Source organism: Saimiri boliviensis, chromosome 4 (genome assembly GCF_048565385.1).
Source record: "Saimiri boliviensis isolate mSaiBol1 chromosome 4, mSaiBol1.pri, whole genome shotgun sequence".
Lineage (NCBI taxonomy): Eukaryota > Metazoa > Chordata > Mammalia > Primates > Cebidae > Saimiri > Saimiri boliviensis.
Window position 1 is genome coordinate 41,557,158 of NC_133452.1, and position 25,321 is coordinate 41,582,478.

General features: G+C 33.5%; 1 protein-coding gene across 9 annotated transcripts in view; it reads left to right on the plus strand.

The window, feature by feature from the left end:
* Positions 1 to 25,321, plus strand: part of PTPRK (protein tyrosine phosphatase receptor type K) — a 578,471-nt gene that overhangs the window by 339,311 nt on the left and 213,839 nt on the right. For all 9 annotated transcript variants that reach the window (XM_074397496.1, XM_074397495.1, XM_074397497.1 and 6 more), the window contains exon 7: positions 7,151 to 7,444. In XM_074397496.1, the coding sequence (XP_074253597.1) occupies positions 7,151 to 7,444 (294 nt within the window). The remainder of the gene's footprint in view (positions 1 to 7,150; positions 7,445 to 25,321) is intronic.

The window sequence follows — 25,321 nt, forward strand, 5'->3', positions numbered from 1 at the left end:
GTATTGAGAGAGGCAGACACCCGGATAGCCAACAGAGTGGATCTGTCACAGCTCTCCAGACTGAAGGCCCTGAGCACTTTCATCATTGTATTTATTTGCTCTTAGACAGGTTATTCTCATTAATACACAGGTGTTCTACATATACACGGAACTTCGGAATACACCAAGTAGGCAGCTCTTACCCACCTACCACTAATTACAAACTAAAAGATATCCTCCACAAAGCAGCCATGGGGACAGGGTAAACTTAATATTCCTCAACAGGGTGAGAATATTTAGTAACTACTCTCATAGAAATGTTGAAGTATACAATACATTATTATTAATTATAGTTAATCATGCTGCACAGTAGATCTCCAAAACTTACTCATTTTAGCAAATTCTTTATGCTTTGAACATTTCCCCATTTCCCTACAAACTCCCCATTCCGCCCGGACCCTGGTACCCCTGGTAACCACCATTCTGCTCTCTGCTTCTATGAGTTCAAGTTTTTTAGATTTCACATGTAAGTGAGATCATGCAGTATTTGTCTTCCTATGCCTGGCTTTTGAACAAGTAGGGAGCCACTGGGAGAGAACGAAGAAACTGTTTAGCTGAATGTAATTAATAGTAATAAAAATACATAGTATAAACAAACATATATAATATCTTATTAAATGGAGACTTTATTTGGAAGTCTTTTTTTCCCCTTTTATCTAAAATTTCATACCCTACTTTCCACTGTGAAATCATGTATGCCTATTTCATGGCTCTTCGAAGTTACTCATGTGTAGAATGTTGTAAGCATAGGCGGTGGGGCACAGTACACACTCTTTCCTTATTTCGTCATAGCTGTATGCAGACACCTATCTAATTTTCTTAGAGGCGGTAATAGATAGTATTAGCTCCTTCTGATTTATATCTACATAGGTGCACTTACCTGGCAAAGGGGACTCAGGTTGGCCAACATCCAAACTTTGTGGTGTCTTAGCATTAATTTTATTTGACCAGTACAAGCTTATGAGTCACCTGAGTAATATGATTTGAAAAAGGTATCCAAGCTAGGCCTGGTGGCTCACGCCTGTAATCCCACCACTTTGAGAGGTTGAGGTGGGTGGATGCCCTGAGGTCAGGAGTTTGAGACCAGCCTGGCCGATACTAAAAATACAAAAATTATAGGCCAGGCATGGTGGCTCACACCTGTAATCCCAGCACTTTGGGAGACTGAGGTGGGTGGATCACCTGAGGTTGGGAGTTCCAGACAAGCCTGACCAACATGGAGAAACCCTGTCTCTACTAAAAATACAAAATTAGCTGGATGTGATGGTACGTGCCTGTTATCCCAGCTGAGGGAGGCTGAGGCAGGAGAATCGCTTGAACACAGGAGGTGGAGGTTGCGGTAAGCCAAGAGCTTACCATTGCACTCCATCCTGGGCAACAAGAGTAAAACTCTTGCCTCAAAAAAAAAAAAAAAAAAAAAAAAGAAAAGAAAAGAAAAAAGAAAAATTAAGTGGGCATGGTGGTGCGTGCCTGTATTCCCAGCTACTTGGGATGCTGAGGCAGGAGAATTGCTTGACCCTGGAAGGCTGAGGTTGTGGTGAGCCAAGCTCACGCCACTGCACTTCAGCCTGCATGACAGAGTGAGACTCTGTCTCAAAAAAAAAAAAAAAAAAAAAAAAGTATCACTTGAATTGATGGATTTAAAAATAGATTTTAATATAGTAAGTAAAAACAGATTTAACTCAATTCTATCAGTGTACAAATATATAAATAAAACTTAGTAATTTATATTAAAAGATTCACAGAATTTGCTGACTACATTGTGAGCTAAAATATGAGCTAAATTTATGAGTTGTTTGGCTGCCTAATGAACCTGTGAGGACTGAAAATTTGAAGTATAAGAAAAATAACTGTGAAATCATGAAATAATTCTCATAAATATCTCTGGGTTGCAGTTTTGTAGCTGCCAGTGTAGGAGAAACCTTATTAAATCTAAAAATTTTCAAATGTATACTTCTCATTTTAACATCTAAGGAAAAATTAAATTGTGTTGTTATGCATATGATATTAAATGTCCAAATAAATTGCTTCTAAATATGAATAACCTGCTTTCTGTTTCTTATGGCAGCAAAGGTCATCTTTCTATTCATCAGTGATACTAAGTTTCTTGAAATGTTCAAGTACCATTAAATCATGTTGCCAACTTGTTGACATAATTTAAAATCATTTAAAAATTAATGTAGGGTAGCTGATAAATGCCCGAATTAGACGGTTCAGTGATGTCATTTTCCCTCCCTTTAGCCTCCCTCATGTCTATTCCCCTTTACTGACACTTCCAGTAGGTAAGGGGGAAGAAAATTAAACAATGAGAAACATTGTGAATTTGTTGTCTAACAGGAACCAAAACTGGATAAAAATTTTAGTGAGGAAAATAATAGAGAAACAGAGTAAAATTGACTTTGAAGTGTTTTTTTCATTGAAGCAAACAAATGGTAACAAATAAGAAAAAAAAAATCCATCTCCAAGACAAATATTCTAGTGTTGAATGTATTAGTAGAGCAAGAGACTCCTGTAAAACATAATTTTCATCATCTCTGTCATTTCCTTTTATAATAAATAGTAAAAAGAAAAATATGATATAGATAAATTATTAACTTTTAAACAATCTGCTACTTTGGACCTAGTTTGGAAACTTTCTTAGGTGAAGTGTTTTTTGCTTACAAGTTTTCTACCAACTGGAGAAAAAGTGGAGTTGAAATATCTGTCAGGAAGAAGGATGAGATCATTGTTCATGTAGCTGAAAAAGGCCCCCCAAATAAATTCTAATCCTTGGAACCTATGAATGTTCCTGATATGGAAAAATGATGTTTGCAGATGTGATTAAGATGTCCAAAATGTGAGAAGATCGTGGATTATACATATGGGCCTAACTGTAATCACAAGCATCCTTATCCATATAGAAGGCAGAGGGAGATTTGACTATACAGACAGGAGAGGAGAAGGCAATGTGAACAAATGAAAGGAATTTGGAGGATGTGGCCACAGGACAAGGAATACCAGCTGCCACCAGAAGTTAGAGGAGGCAATCAAATGACTTTTTCCTAGAGTCTTTATGGGAAATGTGGCCTTCTAACACCTTGATTTCGACCAAGTGGTACTGATTTCAGATTTCTGGTCCAGGAGTTGGAGAGAATTTCTGTTATTTTAAGCCACCAAGTCTGTAGTAATTAGTTGCAGCAGCTGTAGGAGAATAATGTAATATCATTGCCTCCCTCTATAGTGGTAGGGCTAATCCTAGGATACTTCATGTCGAGGCCATATTGACAAATAAAATTAATTTATCTAGTTGGGAAATTCAATGTAGAAGTGTTTTTTTTTTTGTTGTTTGTTTGTTTTGTTTTGTTTTTTGTTTTTTGTTTTTTTTGCCTTGAGATTTACAATGTTGCTGACTTTTCCTGGATTTATGGCTTCTGTTTCTTTTTCTGCATTTTATTAATTAACTGAACTTTGGTAAGTGACACATGTGTTTGTAAAATAGCATTATAATAGGAATAACTGAGTGGGAGTATTTCATAATGATTTCCTTGATTTCAAGACACTTCTAAAAATTATTTGAAATAAAAACAAATACAACAATTTGAATATATAATTGGGGTTTTATAATAGGTTCCATTCTAGTATAATGAATTTAAGTCATTAATTGAAAGTTAATTGGTAGCATCGGCAAAGTTTATCTTATATTTTGGGGATTGCATGCTTCAGTTGATACCTCGCGTACAACTGGGATTTATTCATACCACACCTCTGGGTCTGGTTGTGTATTAAGTTATGAAGAATATTAATATTGCTGCAGAACAATTACTTGTTCATTTGCAAACTGATTAAAATCCATGCATAATTTATTGAAATGAATAGAGATTTTATAAATAAGTCCCTTTGTTCTCAAGGGCCTGAAAACAAAATACATGTGCTAATATAAAGCTACTTTTTACCTCTGTCATAAAAATTTAATATGTAGTTGTATATTAGCCTCATTAATGCTAGATCTTACATCTTAAAATCATACTTTTAATCAATATGTGTGCTTTTAAGCCACTCTTAACATTGCCACATTTCCAAATTTGAGCTATTGCTTAGATTGATTGCTGGACTGCCCCCATTTTTGGCCTGACTATAGCAAGCAAGATGTAAAACTGGTCAGAGTGAACTGCTGTCCTTCTGACCAAGAGCCTGATTACATCAAACTCATTTCTTCAGATAAAAACAACACTAGTGTTGAATATTAATTTTCAGTGTTAAGATGTATATGCTATATGGCAAAACAGAACAAAGCAACCTAGCATCACATAGGGCTTGTTGTTGTATTTAAGGGTAGAGTCTTTAAAAGTTCTTCAAATAATGGGTAGGGCACAAATGAAGACATTATAATATGAAGAAGTTACATAACATATTTAAGATTACATAGCTATTAATGTATATGCATTTTTTTCACTCTAGGTCTCTGGACTACAAATTTTTGTTTTCTTTTATATGTCACTTCCTTAAAGATAGAAATGTTGTGCTTTACTTTTTCACTAGTTTCTCTTTCTTTCACTTGTTTATGTTGGGGTATAACTATTCTTTCTTTCCTTCCTCTGCCATCTTCTCTGCTCACCTCCTAGGTTTTGTCTTTATTTTCCACAGCAAGAGTGTGCAGAGTTTTGATTGATGAGATTTAACATTTAATATACATGCACAATGTCAGGTTTCAGAATATCTATAAATTTGTGATTAACCAAGGCTTGCTGTTTATAATTCACTTGGCATATTGTTCCTGTTTATTTATCATGTTAAGTATCAGACCTCTTAGTTCATTGTACTATAAAAGAGTAGGGCATTGATACACTGGGTAGAACCCCAGTGAGCTGTGAATTTAGCATTGTTTCCTACTTAAATTAGTTAGCATATGAGCCATCTGGAATGAAAACAAACACTGCACGTATGAGGCAACTCAGTTTATTCACAAAATACGTACTGCTTCTTAAAATATGTGCAGCATTTAGGTAGTCTCGGAAGACATTTACATTTTATCTGTTATGTTCATTTCTTGATTCAGTTTCATTTTAGTTTAGCATTTGAGAATATACCAACTTTCTGTCAAATAAATCTTTTAAAAACTCTTGAGTATAAAAGTTGTTAGAGTAGTTGGTAAAATTTCATGGTTTGAAATGTCTATCTCTTTCTTTCTGTAGCTGATAAATGAAAATTTTAAACTGTGTTTATTTTATTCAAACTTTTTTCTTTTGTACATAACTTCTCCATTGAATTCAGTTGTGAAATTGGAAAGAGTTCGCCTGCTATGCAATTTTTACTACATATTGTTGAAACAATTGGCAAACTATCAGGAATGGATTTTGTGTTGAAGTTTATAAATCATGTGTTAAAAACCACTTTTCTATAGAAATTATAAATGTTTACACTTTATATGGCATATGTTATCATCTTTGATACTAGTTTTGTTTTTGTTTTAAACATGAGCACAGTGAATCCCAAGGTCATGTGATTCTACCAGTAATTAGTTTAAAAGTTATTGCCGTAGTAAGCCGTGAGTACTTGTGGGGAGTAACTTATGTCCTTCAAGTGATTTTGGACTGAAAAAAAAAAAATATTACCTGCATCATTTATCACAGTCTTCTTTTCATTTCCTATATAAATCTGTTTAAAATAATGAATTCATCGCTTTCTTTTTACTGTGTCTCCCCTAAAATGCTATATGGATACCCAATGTGTAGGACAGCCTACCAATTAATATTTGTCATATACATTTTGAAATAATCTTGAAAATTACGTTAGCCTTTGTAGCTTTCCAGACCAGGTAATCTTATCCCGAATTTGAAGGTTGTTTGTAATTCAGAGGCTTTTAAGCTAGAAACTACACTTTTCTACAATCAGGGTTTAAAAGAAAATTGTGGTCTGCACATGGACATTCTTGTTTCATTTAAACCTTCAAAGGAGGTAAAACCTGTCTGCAGGCATTGTTTGCATTGTATTTTATTTTTAATCATGCAGTGCATTGCCATTGAAATAGAAAATCTAATTAGAAGGATACTGGTTATGTGCTCAGGACTTCCCACTATTTGTGCCTTCTCCAGTCCGCCCCATACCTGGAGAGGGTTGGGGTGAGGGAGCATTTTGTGTTTGTATTTAATAGTTGTTCTTTATGTGATTTGCTCCAACTCTTTAACAAAAACTTTTAAACCAATTTTTGAGCAATTACTGTTTTATTAAGATTAACACTTTCTTCAGGTCTTTTCACTTTTCTGAGAAGATTGAGAAGTGTTTCAGGAATTAGAGGAACTTGGTGACTTAATTGTGGACAGACCATATGAACAGAGCGACAGCTGCTGAGTCCTTCATAAAGTCCAGGGTTTCATTTCAGTGACATTGTTCTCATGAAAGAAAAAAAGTGCCTTAATATATCATTCATTATTTCTGTAAATTCAAACATTGAAAAAATGTTTTGCAAAGTTTCTTTCAAGCAAAATATTTTAAGCTATCCAAAATTAAATTGCAGCATGCCTTTGACATTTGAGTATAAAGTTGGTGCATTGCCTTATCTTATGCTGCTCCCAAAGGCCAGTGATATGGAGTGATTTGTGATTGCACCTAGGTGTAATTTTAAATTTGTCACACTGTGAGGTAGGTTTGTAGAAACAAGGTAGCACCTGGCATCAGTTTCTGAGTTCAGCTATGCTGTTCTTTCTTCTTTTACTCATCTGTAGAAACTGTGAAGAAGTAACAAGGAAAGCAAAAAGAAAAATACCACTTGGTCATAGTTCATGAATGAAATAAATTGTCAAAGATCAACTCTACTCTCTTAGTAGCTAAATAGAGCTATCCATTTCTAAATGTTTTCTTTTTATTTCCCACATATACTATGCCTTTACAAGTTTATCTCCTGAAAACAATGTGTTTTCAATAAAGGAAAAGTTATGTTAAAATGGTCGTATGCACCTGCAAATTTATATATTCTTTAAAAGTACAGTTGCCAGATCATGCATATTCTAGTTTTAATTATTTATTATGCATTTCTAATAAATGATTCACTAAGCGTTTAGGCCTTATGAGACATTAGTACATCTATGTATTGTTTTAAATCTTACTAATTGGAGTACACACTCATCTCTCCTAGAACCACCAAGACCCATTGCTCCTCCTCAGCTGCTTGGTGTTGGGCCTACATATTTGCTGATCCAGCTAAATGCCAACTCCATCATTGGTGATGGTCCTATCATCCTAAAAGAGGTAGAGTACCGAATGACATCAGGATCCTGGACAGAAACCCACGCAGTCAATGCTCCAACTTACAAGTTATGGCATTTAGATCCAGATACCGAATATGAGATCCGAGTTCTACTCACAAGACCTGGCGAAGGTGGAACAGGGCTCCCAGGACCTCCACTAATCACCAGAACAAAATGTGCAGGTAAGACTGAGTAGTAGGCCATTCTACCTGGTGAAGGAATCTAGCATAAGACATACAAATGCATGCAGTATTAAAGTTTCTCATATGATATATGATATAGTCACACTATTCTAAGAGCTCTAATAAATTAGGTAAATCATCATCTTGCTTATGTCATTATTTGACTGATTTGAGGGTAGGGATGCTTCTCTATTATCAATCCATTATTATGATGTATCTGGAGTCTTCTTTTGGCATGGCAATTTTGGTGAGCCTGCTACATATTCAGTCCAAAAATCTCTGATAGCTGTAACTTAAAGTATTATTAAGACAGAAGATCATTTTAGTTCAAGCAAATACTGAATACTTTTTACCATGTGGAAATTCTCTACCTCAATAATTTTGTTACAGTCAGTGTAAAGGCTACATCTTATAATATGGATAAGAAAAGTTACTTTGGACAATGCTGTGGCGAGATAACTATTTTCTTCAGAATGTCCTGTTGTTGAGGATTATATCAGCAGCTTGACACTCAGCTGCAGAACACAGAGATATTACCTTTACACTCTAAGCCTTGCTGTTGCCCTCCTCATGAGTGGTGAAAATAATAACATATGGCGAAAACACAAAAAATAAAAATTAAAAAATTATATATGAGCATACATCCTGGTTCTTTACTGTGTTATAATGGGAGGAATTGTTAGCTGATAATTAAAAGCCAGTATAAAGTTTAAATATCTAAGTTACTTGAGCACATTTTTAGTGGAGTTTTTATTTTGTTGTTTGTTTCTTGAGTATGCGTTTATCATTGACAGCATTCTTGGGCTACCCACCAGGAGTACTGAGCTATAACCCAAGCAAAACCCATTTAATTACTTGATGTCTTATAATACTTAAATGTTTTTAATCCAGCATAATGCTTATGTATCAAAAGCTCCTGCTGAAAGATGTTCACTAATAGGAAGTTTAACTTCTCAACTACTAGTCTGAGATTTAGAAGATAGAGAGTTCAATAATTTGCTGATTGCTGTATACATTTATCTGGTGGTTGAAAAGGAGCTTAAGTTAGAAGATGCTGGGCAGATCTCCATGGTTCAGCCTAAATGTCAGAATTTGCTTTTCAAATATTCTGCATGGCTACATCCTGTCATTCAAGGTCATGTGACAAATTGTTTTTATGATGGAAGATACACTTTCTGAGGGAGAGGCAAGTTGACACCATAACCTCAACTAGTCAGAGAAATCATGTAAAGAGGAAGCAATTTGGAAACTAAAAACTAGTTCACTCTCTGTTCTGAAATTAATATCCCATGCTGATGTGAAAGGTTGAACTGTGAAGTCCATTTTACTAAGAATATTATGTGCATACGTTTTCTAATAAAATTACATTTTTCTACATATACATTTATAACATATATAAATCATAACAATGTTGACAATTTGGTATTCCAGTGGTTTCCCTCTTGACTTCTTTTGTCCAAAGTACTTTCCTTTAAGTATTTCACCTGCTTTATTGTTTATTTGCATCAAAATAAGTCTTTAAAAAATTAGCAGTACCACACAGCGTATTGTTAGTATGATGTAATTTTTGTTTAACTTAGGAATTATTTGAAATTGATTCCTGATGTGAAAACCATGGAGAGTACATGTAAATAAATATTGTGTTTTAAAGCCAGTTATACCGTGTTAAGTTCATGAAAACAACTTGTTAATGAATATTGATTTATCCCTATGCTTATGTTCTGAGTGAACCATTTAAGCAAAAATATGACTATAAAGTACTTTGAAGTATTTTATTCTGAGAATAACCTTATCTATGTGAGAGGGGATAGAGTAAAATTAACTTACATTCATAGCTGCTTTCTTGTCTTGCTTTTTTGCTCAGGCTGGAGTGCAGTAGCACAGTCTTGGCTCACTGCAACCTCTGGCTCCAGGGTTCAAGCAAGTCTCCTGCCTCAGCTTCCCGAGTAGCTGGGATTACAAGCATGTGCTACCATGCCCAGCTAATTTTTGTATTTTTGTAGAAACGGGTTTTCACCATGTTGGCCAGCTGGTCTTGAACCCCTAACCTCAAGTAATTTGCACACCTCAGCCTACGAAAGTGCTGAAATTACAGCCATGAGCTGCCTTGCCCAGCCCATAGCTGCTTTCTAAGTTATAAACGCCTTGGTATTTTGGAATTATACTAGTCTTTTTATCTGATTCTTTTTCTGAGAAACATTTAATTTGTATATTCTTTGTGGCATAAATTGCTGTCAGGCTCTATTACTTGTAGTTTGACTCCCAACTGTATTATTTGTTTTTAAAACTATCTTTCACACATAATGAGTCTTTATCACACATGTTTATTATAGTTAATTAACGTCCTCATAAGGTATATCTGCAAGATTTTGGGGGAGGGAAGTACTTGTAGACTAGATTTTCAAGTAGACTGTAATCTGAGAGAAACCATGGTTAACATTTCATCAGGAATGTCTACTAATCTCGCTCTATTATTAGAAAAGAAAGAGCAGCTTATAGAAGTATATATTGTATTAATTTTTAAGCAGTCTCTAAAAAGGAGAAATTGAATATAATTGATATATATTGTATAATTAAATACAGAGTCAGCGTTAGTTCAAATTATGATGTTTGTCCATCTCCTTTCTTTCTTTAAGATCTATTTCCCTTTCTCCAAATCTCAGGTCCCTCAGACTTGAAATTACCAGTGCCACTACTGGCCTCAACCCAGAAGCTCATATGAACAAAATAGGACACAGTTTTTGTTAACTGTGATATTAACTGAGATTCAGTGCAGATTTCAAAACCTTTAAATGCTTCGTAATCTTGGGAAATACCTTTGAGATTCCAAACGTAACCTTTGGACGAAGTTATCATCTAATTCTGTTAAATTCTGCATGCCTAAATACTGTTTCTATAAGAGAAACTGAATACTAGATTTATAATCATTCTTTTAAAATTAATTCTATAAGTGTAGAGTTTGCCATTAATATTGTCTGATTGAATAAATGCTGATTATTTTGAAGTAGCTATTTTAATACTCCTGCGTGTTAGACTAGGTGACTTTAAAAATAAGTATAAATACTTCTTAGCTATATATGTGTTTGAGATATCAATTTCACATGGATTTCTTGAAAGTAAGAAAGGAATAATAATTATCTTCTGCTTTTCAGAAATTCTCATTTTATTTTGATATATTATAGAGGAACAATTATTTTTTGCTAAGTACCAATCAAAAAGTAAATTACTTACTGTTTACTGTTTTTAAAATTCCATTTTAAGGTATTTGAGGCATTGACCTTCTATTTCTGGTATTAATAAATATTTGATGGAAATCTGTCAATAAATATTCTTCCAGCAAGTCAATACAAAGATTTTCTTTATTTATATTCATAAATAAATTTCACATTTTCAAATGAAAATGTAGACTTTTTTGGGGCCAAGTATTGATAAATGCTACTTTAGAATCAACATATGAAGTAAATCTGTCATATTTTATTTTCACACCAATTCTGTAAGTTAGATATATTATTTTCTCACTTTTTAGTTGGTGAATTTAAGACTCAGGAAACCAAAAGGAAACAGTGACTTGTCCTATATCAGACAGATGGGCCTCAACTCCTTTCCTCAGACTTTAATGGCCTTAATACTAGTTCCTCTTATTCCTATCATAGGTGATTCCCCCCACCCCCCTTATAATAGTATACCTTGATTAAATTAAAGCACAACAAATAAAATCTGGAAGAGATGTACATTTTAAAAATAGAATCTTCATGACTAACTTATTCTCTGAGAAAACGTAGGCTAATATTTGCAACTTCACATTTATTGAAAACCCAATTGATCGGTACTTAACTCTCAGATATATGCTGTGTTTAAATACTTTAAACAGTTAAAGTTTAGAAGTATTTTATTTTATCCTTTTCTGAAAATATACTCTCTGGTTGACAAAGCTATTTTTTGTTTTCTTTCCAAAGTGCACTATAATCATTTGGTGACAGCGATTACTTGCTTCAGGGTCTCTGACTTAGGAGAGGTGGTAATTAAAGCCTCTGGTGGCTGAAGCCACTGAGGCCTACCTCATGCTTCTTTAGGAACCTGAGGGATATGATTATTTCACTGTTACGTTATACCCTGACCCATGTTATTGTTCACGTAATGTTTCTTCAGGCACTTCATAAATTTTTAAAAAGGTATAAATGTGAAGATGTCTTAAAAGGGAACTAATTCAAAAACTCCAATGAACAATCAGAGAAAGTATGCTTGCTTTTGTTCTGTGTGTCTATTTCCTCTGGGTATACCATCTGGTGTAGAAGCTAGGAAAACACAGTTTCTCTTTCTCTTATTAAATGGAAATAAAATATGCCATCATCAGAAATTGCCTGTGTTGCATGCTTTGGCAATTGCATGTTAAAATTGCTCTTTTAAATTGCCTTCTGCTTCTGGGTAACCAATTGTGCAACTGCTTTATGATTAACTGACATTTTAGCAGCATCTCTCTCATAGGGAAGGTCAATAGTTCAGAGTGTCCAGAACATAATATATTTACACAGTTGGGAAAACTACTCTCTACTCTTATATTGAAGTTCAGTGCTGTTGGCAATTTTCAGTGAAACATTTAGATCTATGAAGCAGTGAAAAGGAGAGTGTCTTATTTTAAATATAAGCATTTATTAAAAATGCATTTTTTTCTTGTCCTAAATCCAAAATGGAAGGAAAAACAAAACAAAATAATACTCGGGCATATACCAGAAACCACAAGTGAGAAGTTAAATTTTAGCCTTTAGTCTATAGCATCATCAGCAAAGTGGTACCATACATTGATTTTAACTGTGGTTTAATAGTTATCAATCACAAAGACTAGTAAACATTAACACTGAGCCTGGAGGTTAAAACAAAGTAAACAACTTTTCTAAGAATTGGTTCAGTTTCACAATATAAGGGTGGCTTACTATTTGATTGAAACTGTCAGCTTATATCAATGCTTGTTTTAAAATGTTTTGAAACATATGAACTTATATATGATCTTTATATGGCTTTTTATAGAGCAAGAATTTTAAAAGGCAATATTATTATTATTATTATTGAAGTAAAAAAAAAAACAACTAAAGGTAAAAAGCCATAAGAACAGTAATGGAAGACAGTTTTCAACTTTCTTAGGAATCTAAGAATAAAATCCCATTTAGATTTCTTTTTTGTGAGTAATAACCTAATTTTTGGTTTTTAGATTCTGTAGAGAACATTTCTGTTTGAAAAATATTTATTGATAAAAAACCTTCTGTTGGCTTCTTTGTTATCAGTACTGTGTTAATTAATAGGTCTTCAAAGTGATACAAGCAGTGTCTGGCACTTAAGCTCCTAGAAGTCACTAGGGACCAGTCCTGTAATAAGAGTAAATGCAAAATGAAATGAATAAAATTAGAGTGAACTGCATGTTTTTACATACCTGTAAATATTGCTGATACGGTTGGGGGTTATGAAAATAGATGGATTCGGATGGATTACCGGCTAACTCTGGGCTTGTGGTAGAACTGAGGCCGGCAGGAAAGCTGCAGCTAAGTCTGACACCATCCACCTGATACCCAGATGTTTTTATGAGAGAGACTGACAATACTAGATTTGTTTGTAAAAGGATCATCTTATTTCTGGAATCTCAGGAAGGACTAGAAGCAGAAAGGCCATGAAAACATGCATATATATGTATATAAAGTTGTAGTCTTCTCTGTAGCATCTTTCGCATTTCAAATTGGAAAAAGGAAACCCAAAATTCCTGGAGAACACTGTCATTCATAAATCATCAGGAAACCTTCTTTTATAAAGGTATTTTAAAGATATTTTATAAGTGGATAACCTCATTGTTTGAATTACCTTCTTTTTCAAATATGTGAATTGTCCAATATTCATAAACATGAAAAATGATATAATACATTTTATTAGAGGGGGAAAAAATCATGAGAGATTGTAGAGTAATTCAAGAGCTACTGTGTATTTGATGGGATGTTTAATTGTCTCACAAGTTTTAGTGAGGGCCCAAGTTGTAAACTTTGCCACACCTAGGACTGCAGAAGATACGACATTAAGAAGACAATATTCCTACTCTTAAGTAGGAATTGACAGTTTTATAACCATAATAAAAATAATAACATAATAAGTGATATATGTTATTAAAACTATGATGTACTTCAGTAATCCAAGGAAGAGAGGGATAATTTCTGACTAAAAATAATTTTTGTCTAACTCTCTTAATTTTGCTAAACAGAGTTGGGCTAATGTTTTCTGCTGAACAAAGCCATGACCGTATCCATAATTCCTCACCTGTGAAATAATGCATAAAACAATGTCCAGCCAGTAGTCACCATAAGGATGATTTGTCTTTCCTCTTTCCTTTCTACTCACAAATAGGAGATCTATATGGGCAGATGGAAGTATTAAAATAAAAGATATAATTTATATTCTAATTTAAATTATCAAAGTTGTTTGTGTTTTTTAAAACCGGGTTCATAGGAGTATAGAAATGTTACTTAAAATTTCCATGGAAATCGTGAGACAGAGACAGACAGACTGCCTTATAAGGTAATCAGCACCTGTACATTCTGCTAAGGGTCTATTATGTTAGGAGCTCCCAGCCTAAGAGTCATGAAACTTGAGCACATATGAAATGGTCTTGTCCAGTACCTTTTGGGTTTTATCTCACGAGCAGGTTGTACAGTTAAGTATACATCCCAATTCATGACATATTTCCTTATAGATGGCATCATCAGTAGCAATTTAATTAACTTTACTAACAGAGTTGGGTTGTTTTCAGCTGAAAATTGTGTCATCTGACTGACTTTTTGGTGGAAAGCACTTAGTAACCAGTATTAATGATACTGTATTTATTTATTCATAGTACTGTACCACATGTTGACTCAGTTAACTGTATCATTAAGTACTCTTTTTATTGGCTTAATTTGTTTTTATTGAATTTTGCATAACTACAATAAATCTTCAGGTAGAAATTGTTTCAGTAACAGAATCAATCTCATGAATTTTTTTTCCCCTCAAGTCCTGGGTTTTACTTTTAAAGCCCGTGGCAAAAGTAAAATGGCATATTTATGATGTCTTAAAAGACGATAACACCAGGAGGATCTGATGAAGAAAATGACCTAGATAGAATTTTAAAGATGTAGATCCAGGCATCAAACTTGAAGGGATGTGTTAGTCACAAAGACAGGTTCAAGAGATGCAGTCTGTGAGTCTGAGACTTTTCTTTGATGGTGCCGTTGGGGTCACTATGAGGTATAGACTTGCTCTTGATTTTCGTTTTCTTTACCTGAGAATTTACTTCTGTCTTCAGTTCTCACTCCCAAATTCATATCTTTTGTTGAATTGTGATTTGTTTTCTTTGCTTTGAAATACGAAAGAAATCTCTAAATCAGGTTCTGACAGAAAAAAAATGCAGCCACTTTTTTTTTTTTTTTTTTTTTTCTTTTTTTTTTTTGGCAGAGGTTGCTGGGAGAGGAACACAGCTTCATAATTATTTTTTGATCTGACTTATTCATACCTATCCTAGGTATCAATAGCATTTTGGGGGAATGTTAGTCATTCTGTGCAATTTCTTGGTGGAAGAAAAATGACATAAGGATGTATCTCATTATTAACATCATTCAATTTGACTCATACTACATGGAATCATCAGCTTAGAATTTCACTTTCTGGTCTTTATTGTCTTCCTGCAAGATATGGCCTTATCATAGCTAATTGCTAGAGGGTAACTCTTCAATCCTGTTTCCTCTCTACCAATCTGAATGTAAACTGCAGAGGGAAAAAAGCATATTCAAAGGAAAGAGAAAATGAGTGAATTCTAATCTCAAGTCATCTAATTTATAGTAGACTTTATGAAACAGTAAAAAATGAACTTCAAAGGGCAGAAATTCATGCCTTTCATGTCACCCTAAGCAAGATCTGTGCAAATTCAGCTGTCACTACATATGATATGGCCTAGAAATCATTGAGTGATGTCCATTTTAATTGTCTCAGCCAAATCATCTCAGTGAAGTTGAGTTTAAAGAACTTGTATTTCTTTCTTTGGCTATGTTATTATTTCCCACTTCTACATAGTCCTTCACTACAACAAAATAATAATAAGCAATCATAACAGTTTATTGTCACCTGTTAATTAAATTATTTTAAACAGTTGCTATATTGTCGTGTAATTCAACCTACCAGGAATTTACTAAACATCATATTTTTGCTACATGTGAACCTATAATTCCTTTTGCTGAAACAAGGAATATATACGCAAACATATACATATATATATATATATATATATGTATATATATGCACACACACTCTCCTTTTAAGAGTAATTAATTTTAAAAATTTAGACACCACCTTAAATATTATATTGCTAAAGAATACTAAAGTGGGATCATAGTCCCAGAGTCCTCCTTCCTGCTTCTCCATCTCTCTCCTCCAGCGAATTTTTATCTCATGCATGTGTGTGCATTTTGCATGTTTGGATGCTTTTATTTGAGGTAGGGGGCAGATACTGATTTAGAGTTTTCTTTCTACAGCAACCACCTTCATTCTGTTTAGGTAGAGAAAGTGTGGCAAGGGTGAATTAGCTGTCCTTAAGCTTGATTTCTTTGGAGGGCCCTTGCTGGATGTCCCAGATTCTGTAAAGACTGCATAGAGTTTATATACCCAAATTATTTTTATAATTATGTATATATTAAAATAATACATCAAATTTTGCAACTAGAATTTAGAAAAAAAACTCATTGTTTTACAATGTTTATAAAACTATTGTCATTTTTGTCAATGCACTATTATTTTTCTCTGTGCCTGGGAGTGTTTCAGTTGTAAAGTAAAGGTGTATTCAGTTTACATTGTGCTTATTTTACTTCCCATCATGCCAACCCATTTCCTGTGTTTCTGCAGGACATTGTCACCATGACTTTAAATGACTGCTTAATATTCTGTTGGATATATATATATATATTTGAATTTATTTAGTCATTCTGATGTTACTGAAAGTTTGGACTAACTCCCACGATTGGCCATTGTAAACACTGGAGTGAAGATCATGAATGTAACTTTCTTCCATGTAACTAAAAAGTTCTTGACAAATGCTATTCAGCTACTTTATGAAAATATTATATCAATGCTCTTTACTGACACCATCAAGGCCAATCACATGGCTTTACTGCAAGAAAATGCTTTATAATTATCAAGTCCAACTCCTTTATTAATCATCATTCTGAGCATTTAGTCTCAATAGGGAAACGATTTCATTAATATCAAACAGCTATTGAATGAGAAAGCCAAGATTATCATTTGTATTGCATTTTTAAACTTTTCTTTTACATGAGTATCTCCTGTATTACAAGACTGTCTAAATTGCTGGATATACTAAGATGAAAACTCTGCTCTCTAGTTACCGGAAGTCTAGAGGATTATGATCACAGTACTGAGTACTTGCTATGTGTCAGGCACTAGTGTAAATTCATAAATGCAAACTGAGGCTGCCTGAATGCATTTCTGGGCTTAGCCACCCAAAAAGGTTATAAGGTAGACATGCTGGTTAATAATTAAACCAATAAGCTGCAAAATAGATATACTTTTAAGCTCTGTGAGTGCACAAAACATCTCTAAAATGTAAGTAGAATTTCATCAGCAGCCAGTCAGTAACATTGGTTATGTTAAGGTTTGAGAGCCGGTAAAATCTAGGTCCAAATCTTGCTGTAATGCTTACTAATGTGCAAGTAATTTAATCTAATGTTTCACTTCATCTATAAAATAAAAATCAATAATTGAACCTGCCCAATATGATATTTTTGTGTTATTTAAGCATGTGCTAAAGCTAACAATCAATTATTAAATTTGCAGGGATTTTGCCAGCTGGTTGTGAAATGATTATTTTGAAATAAATTTACATACGTATATATATTTTTATATATATATATATTTATATATATATATATATATATATATTTACAGGTATATTATATTTTAAACAAAAGAACATGCACTTAAACCTCCTAATTATTCTAAGATATTTTACCATTATTTCTTTTCTTGAGGTTATTTATGTCTATTTTATCCGTATGTTGGAGATACTAATAATGATCCACTAATGCCCACCTCTTCCTAATTTTTACCATAGTGGCAGCATTACAACATGGAAGTTGGTAAGTGGTACAAATCAGGGCTTCTTTTCCCTGCCCACTCCTTCTTCTTTTTTGATAGCCATCAACATGTTTAAAATATTAAACATTTCCCTTCACATCAATGGAGATGACTCCTGTAGAGTACTTACCTAGCACCATGTATAAAATCCACAGTAAATATTAGCCATTACTACATTAAAAGTCATTTCATTAAGGATAATTTTCTCTAATATTTTAAAAACAATAAAAATGCAGAATATCTGAAGGAATTATCCACTCATATGTCCGCCGTTTTAAGTTACCTTTGCTGTATTTGCTATATCACATGTTTATCTACCTACGTATTTTTTATTCATCCATCAGTTCATCTTAATTCTAAATTAATACATTAAATTATTTTATGTAAGGGAATAATTTTTTAAAGAATGAATTGTTTGAATTTTTATTAGAATGCTTAGAATAATTTGTTTTTTAGGAAGATTTTTCTAGTGATAGTTTAGGAAAAGGACTGAAAGGAGATTTCAGAGAAATTAGAAGGCTACCACTTCAGTGTAAGCAAAAATTTATCAGTGCTTGAACTGAAGCAGAGGAGATAAGAATTTCAATGAGGAGGCAGGTGTTGAAAGAGATTTGATAGGTAGAATCAGTAGAATTTGGTGACACATTGGAAGTGAATTCTGGCTTGAAGCATTAAGGTATAGTGACAGGTGTTAACTTGAAGGGCTCAAACATTGGGGGAAATTTTAGAATGAAAATCTCTGCTTATTTTTAAAAATGAGGTATTGGGTAGGCAATTGTATTTCTGGGTTTACGGTTCATAGAGATGGCAGAGAGCAGGATATACAGATTTAAGTGTCATTACCATTTAATTCTTCTTGTGAGAGTCATGAGTATGTGTTAATTTCCTTGAATTGGAAATTGAAGTAAGTTTCTTTCAACCACATTTTTAGAAATTATACTCTTGTAGGAAAAATTATACTGTGTACGTTATTATCTTATTGCATGAACTATTCTGATTACTCAAGCCTCCCTGCTCAAGGGCAGAAACTGGTAATGATTTTACACAGAGACAACTTAGAAATATATGGCAGATTGTTTTGTGTTCACAAGTATATTAAATTTGTTCAATATGCAATGTATAGAGTGATCAGTTTGTTGAATTGTGATTTCTGTAGCTGCATTTTAATTATTCCCCAGAATGGGTGGCTCAGAGCATGATGCTAAGGGCATAATCAAATGTAGTTTACTGTTGGTTTTCATCATCCAATCTCAGGCATACTTGCAAGTAATCTAATATGTGTGGAGCACATTTCTATATCCTTTCCTTTATTGCTGTCTTACTTTTCATTGTCCCTCACCCCAGTGGTTCCTGGTGCTCATGTGCTGTATGCATACCCTTCAGGTGCCTCCACAGGATGACAGGAGAAGGAACTGAACATATCGTTAACAGCAGTCCTGGCATGCCTGTTCTTTGGAATATATAGATATACCTATAGTGTGTGTGTGTGTGTGTGTGTGTGTGTGTGTGTGTGTGTGTATAGATACACATATATCTATGGTATATATATATGTGTGTATATACTAGATATATATAGTATATGTGATATAAATACATATGTACATATACATGTATGTGCATGTATGAATATATGTGTACATATAATACACACACATATGGATCTAGTATATATATTCATAAATACAATCATAGCTATACATATATCTATTTATATATACTAGATATATCTACATATTTGTATTACCTTGATATCTTACTACAACTTCCAGTGAGAACTTATTTTTAAACTTTTTAAAATCAAGTTCTGCGTTTAAGTGCTTTGGTAATGAACAAAAATAATTACCCTGGTTTCTTTAAACCCTTGAGTCAGAAGCCTCTGTAGAACAAACTTAAATATTTAGACTTTCCCAGGATTTTCAGTAGCACAGGGGAGATAAAGCGCCTATCTCTCCTTCAGTGAAGAGAAGAAAATAAATGCTTCTACCCTTTCAGATTTTAGTGGAATGTTATTATAAAGCAAAAAGTAGGTCAGCAAGACTGAGTTGTTTTATTAAGAACAGCAGTACAAATATCATCTTAAGAAGATGACTGTACAATTGCGTATTATTAAAACAAAGGTAGGAAGAATTGTTAGTGATTCATTCCCTAAGCTGTTCCAGCCTTTGAGTATGATGCTAATTACACTGGGTAGGTTGATTTGATTTCTACCTTTATGACTAATCTCTTTTTATCTCAGATATAATATTTTTATAATTATAATTTTGTAAATAATCAGTAAGCCCATTTTTAAAGCTCTGCTTAGTCAAATCATTTCTTTAATTGTGTAGTGAAAAGATTTTCAAAACATACTCCAGAATTGGTTGACCAATTTCTTATTTTTTATGAAGATTAGTAGTGCCTCAGTTATGCAGTTGGCTCTAAGAGAATCAAATTTGGAAATTACGCTTTTAGAAATACATTTTTGACAGGAATGTGTATACATATAAGAATAAAGTTAAAATGAGGTAAGTGTTACCTTTATCTTAAATTTAACATCAAGAATTGATCTAATGAAGAAATTCATCCAGAATTACAAATATTCTTCTCTAAAACAATAGGGCATACTTATAGCTCTTTAATATACAAATCACCAGCAGTCTCTGAATAATAGAGAAATCAATGTCTACTTCATGCAGCACAACAGCAAAACAGAGCTGCTCCCTTATTACAAACAGTATATAATATTTTAATTTTCACGAGACTAGTAAAGCATTTGTTATGTTGTGGTTTTTAGTGAGGAATATTGTATACGTCTTCAGTTAAAAATATATTCTCAGCGTGGACAGGTGGTATTTAAAGAGCTTGGAGTGAGAAATGGTTTGGCAGTATAACAAGGCATATTACAAGTGCCTGCCTTGAAAGGGAAGAAAGAGAGTTAGACATTTTCCATTACTACCTACTGTTAAGGTGCTTGCATTATCCCCTAAACAACCTCATGCTTCTGGCAATAATCATGCACTGTCGGTTTTTTGTACTAATATGAAAGTGCAGTTCAATCTTTTTGACAAATACTGCATCATTTCTGGCTTGGTGAATTTTTGTCACTCAAACCTAGTTGATGTGTAAGTAGGTTGTGACATGCTGACTGAAATGACTTTGGATCCACTGTATTGGAAAAAGTAAAATTTTACTTGGAGGGTTTTTTCTTTCCATTTCTCACTCTTCTCCCTACCCCACCGACCTCACTCCTTTCCTGAACTTAGATTCATCCTACTTCCTTTGTAAGGTACATTATTATACATTTTATGGGAGAAAATCTTACAGTGAAACTGAACGAAGTTTTTCATGGAAATGTATAATTTGCTTCTTTTATTATTTTCTCAACTGTGTATTTGCACGTCTCCATATGCATCACTGCACAATCTAAGTGTTAATAGTTTTTTTCTTTTTGCTTTCTTACTAGGGCTTATGTCTAAAAAGGTTAGTTTGCAGTATTTATAACCCTAACACTTTGAAGTCATTCATAATCTGTCAATTGATATGAAATACAAACATTCTGCCTTTTTACTTTTATGATTTTAGTTATAAGTTTTGTACTCCTTAAATGTTCTCTGCAATCCTGTGTAGTTTGGAAGGAATTATTATTTTAATTTCTCCTTTCGTGACAACATCTGCATCTATTATGGAAAAAAAATGAAAGAAACAACATTGTTAATTTAGGAGATGACCATGAATTTTCAGTGCTAACATGCAAAGTGGCACTCTTAAGAAAGAGGTCATTTTTCACATAATTAAATATGCTGGGTAAGATCTGTTTGTATTTTAAATAAAGTGGTTGATTTAGGAAATATTACCTTTAAAAAGTGCCACTTCAAATCAATAGTTTTTTTTTTTCATCCTCCCAAATAAGATTGTAAAGGAATTACCCACGTCATGAGGTTTGTTTGTTTGTTCTAATCATTCTCTCCTAGTAACGTAGTCTTGGCTGAGTAAAAACATAGAAATAGGCTGGGCGCGGTGGCTCAAGCCTGTAGTCCCAGCACTTTGGGAGGCCGAGGCGGGTGGATCACGAGGTCAAGAGATCGAGACCATCCTAGTCAACATGGTGAAACCCTGTCTCTATTAAAAATACAAAAAAGTAGCTGTGCATGGTGGCACATGCTTGTAATCCGAGCTACTAAGGAGGCCGAGGCAGGAGAATTGCCTGAACCCAGGAGGCAGAGGTTGCGGTGAGCCGAGATTGTGCCATTGCACTCCAGCCTGGGTAACAAGAGCGAAACTCTGTCTAAAAAAAAAACAAAACAAAAAAAAACATAGAAATAGACTTATCAATGTAGAAATGGAAGATGTAAATTAAGTGTAGAGGTAGAGACAAAGATGTAGATACCTTCCCAGTCACGTATTTGTGACCTGCAGGGGAGTGTAACTCATCCCCAACACTCAAGTTCCTACAGGCACTATTCAGAATCTGCTTTGGTCTATTTTGTGGTATTTGTTGCATGAAGTTTCTGATTAGGCTTTGTGCTACTCAAAATTAAAATTTTATGTATGATAGCCTAACTAAAAATTTAGAAAATCATATTGCCACTATTAAAACTTGTTCAGTCTAATTTAATTAAAATTTGAGGAAAAAACAGCAAAACAAAAGAAAAAATGCCTACTGTAATTAAAAAATATTCACTAAAATTTCAACATTTATTTTGTGACCATTCATTTACTTTATTTTTCAAATAAAAAGTAAAATGTACTATCTCATATTTTTCTGGACAGTACCTGGTGTTTATTATAAAATTATGTATATTCCTTGTCTCCGTTGTAATAGTGGACTTAAAATAACACACACACACACACACACACACACACACACACTCTCTCTCTCTCTCTTTAAAAAATAACATGTTTAAGTGGGAATTGGAAAAAAGTTAAATGCTTAGCAATAACAAGATGCCTTTATAAATTATATCTATGTATGAAGCATTTTTTTAGCTATTCAAGTTACATGTATAATGTTTTAATCCAGTGATGAATATAATATAATGTTAAATGAGAGAATCAAGGTATGATTAAATAAAGGTAAAAAACACCCTATGTGATACTTGTGGAGATCAGGAAATAATTGTATGGACAATTTTCTCATCTCTTAATTTTATTTAAAGTCATTTCATTAATAAAAATAAATATTCTTGAAGGAGAAAATATACCAGAAAGAAAATAAAGAGATTGATCTATAGCAACAGGCATGAATTTAACCAACACATGGCTTACTTAAGCTTTTTCTGTTTTGTTTTTTTCTTTTAAAGATAGTTTTTCCTATCTTTAAAATTAGCATGAAAGTATTGTTATAAAGGGCCCATTTAAGGACTATGTAAATGATATTGCAAGTCATTCAACACTGAGTCAGGATACACACACACACACACACACACACACACACACACACACACTTTTCTGTTAAGAAGTGTAATTGAGGGTTTTATAAAGTCATGTACTTTAAACCGTACAACTAACTTAGGCTTGGGGTTGTTTATTTTCTATTGTATATGTTAACATATACAATGCGTTTTGATATATGTGTAGATGCTGAAATAATTACTATAGTTAAGCAAATTTACTTATCAATTACCTTCCATTGTTATTCCTTCTGTGGGGTGTCAGGTCACCTGAAATCTACTCTTTTGGCAATGTTTTCAGTCTACAGTATGATGTTATTAACTGTAGTCTTCATGCTGTACGTTTTGTACTTCCACTTAATGGTCCTACCTAACTGCAAATGTATACTCTGTAACCTATTTCTCCAGTTTTCTTCCCCTCCCTATTCTCTGTTTCCATTTATTTGACTTTTAAAAAATTCCACATGTAAGTGAGGTTACACTGCATTTTCTGCCTGTGTCTGGCTTATTTCACTTAGTATAGTGTCCTGCAGGGTCACCCATGATGTTACAAATGGCAGGATTGCCTTTTTTAGGAGATAATTATATAGATATATGTCACAATTTCTTTATCTGTTTATTCACTGATGGACATTTATCTTGTTTTCATTTCTTGGTTTTTGTGAGAGCAGTGGTCCCCAACCTTATTGGCACCAGGGACCAGTTTCATGGAAGACAATATTTCCATGGACTGGAGAGGTGACGGGGGATGGTTTCAAGATGTCACTCTTCTACCTCAGATCATCAGGCATCAGGTAGATTCTCATAAGGAGCACGCACCATAGATCCCTGGCATTCACAATTCACAATAGGGTTTGCATTCCTATGAGAATCTAATGCCGCCACTTGTCTGGCAGAAGGTGGTGCTCAGGTGGTAATGCTCCCTTTCCTGCTGCTCACCTGGTGTGCAACCCAGTTTCTAACAGGCCATGGACCAGTACCAGTGTGTCACTAGTGGTCTGGAGACCTCTGCTGTAGTGAACATGGGAGTACAGAGAGAGCCAAAGGTACCAATTTGCTGAGTCATATAATAGTTATACTTTTCATTTTTTTTGTAGCACCTCCATGCTGTTTTTGTAATGGTTCAATCAATTTACATTTCCACCTGCAAAAGAGAACAAGGTTTCCCTTTTCCCTACCACCTCACCAACACTTAGGGCTGTTTATATTTTGAGCAAAATCCTTTTTCACTTTCACTGCAATCAAAATGCATGAAAGAATTAAATTGTGGTGCTGCTTATTTGGGAGATGGCACAAGATTTACTTCCTAAGCGTTTGTGAGAAGAACACATTTTCTAGCATTTGCTATTCATCCAGAAACATTTTCATTCCAGTGACTTCATTTGGAGATGATTTTAACTTCTGAGTACCACTCTTATTTTGCTCTGCTTTTAAGATATTGTTTTAAATAAAATTTTTTAAAGTTTCTCAAAACTGAAAGCATTTTACCCCAGACTAGAACTCAGTTAAATGTTTATTTAAAAGTAGGCTTTTGGTAACAGTAAATGCTTTGACAACTTCTTATTTAATATTTAATAAAATGCTACTAGGTCAGGTACAGGAGGTAAAATTGGACCTAAATTGAATTTGAGGAAGGCATATAAGTAGAAGTAATATTAAGAAGGTGAATCATCAGTTGTATGATAGAAATATTATTAACAAATACAACATATGATAATTGCAAGAATCAAGTTCATGAAATATCTATTCAGATTTAAAATCTTGCTCTACTAGAGTACTTAGTCACAGTGAATCTTACTGCAGTTGGACTGCTTGGTAATGCAGTTTAACTTAAAATTATCTAGAAATTATCTTTATAGGAAATTTTGCTATAATTCACCTAGTTATATGAACTACATTACTCATGGGTAGCAACCAAGTAATTCAAAATTTAATTTAACCCTATTAATGGAGGGAGGTAATATGGACACTTACAAAATCAATCCCAAAATACCTCAGATGAAAAAAAACTAGAATAATATATAAGAAAACAATTTTATATATTCTTTATGTTCAATTTGGAAGTAAGGCTTCACAGATATTTTGCATGGCAAATATTAATGCAATTAATTTTTTACCTTCTGAGATGATTTTTTAATTTAAACTTGTATGTTTAAGATTCATTTTGTTTGTTTAGAGTGCTTGCCATCAAACACTGTGTTAATGTAATCTTAACTATTAAACTTGGATTTTTTTTGGCTGTTTACATGTTTCTGTCATTTAGCTTTCTAATCGACTAATTAAAATAGTATTTTTTTGTTCATATGAGTTTTTCATTTATATTAAGTCATAGCACAGTCTGCGTTTCAAGTAAAAC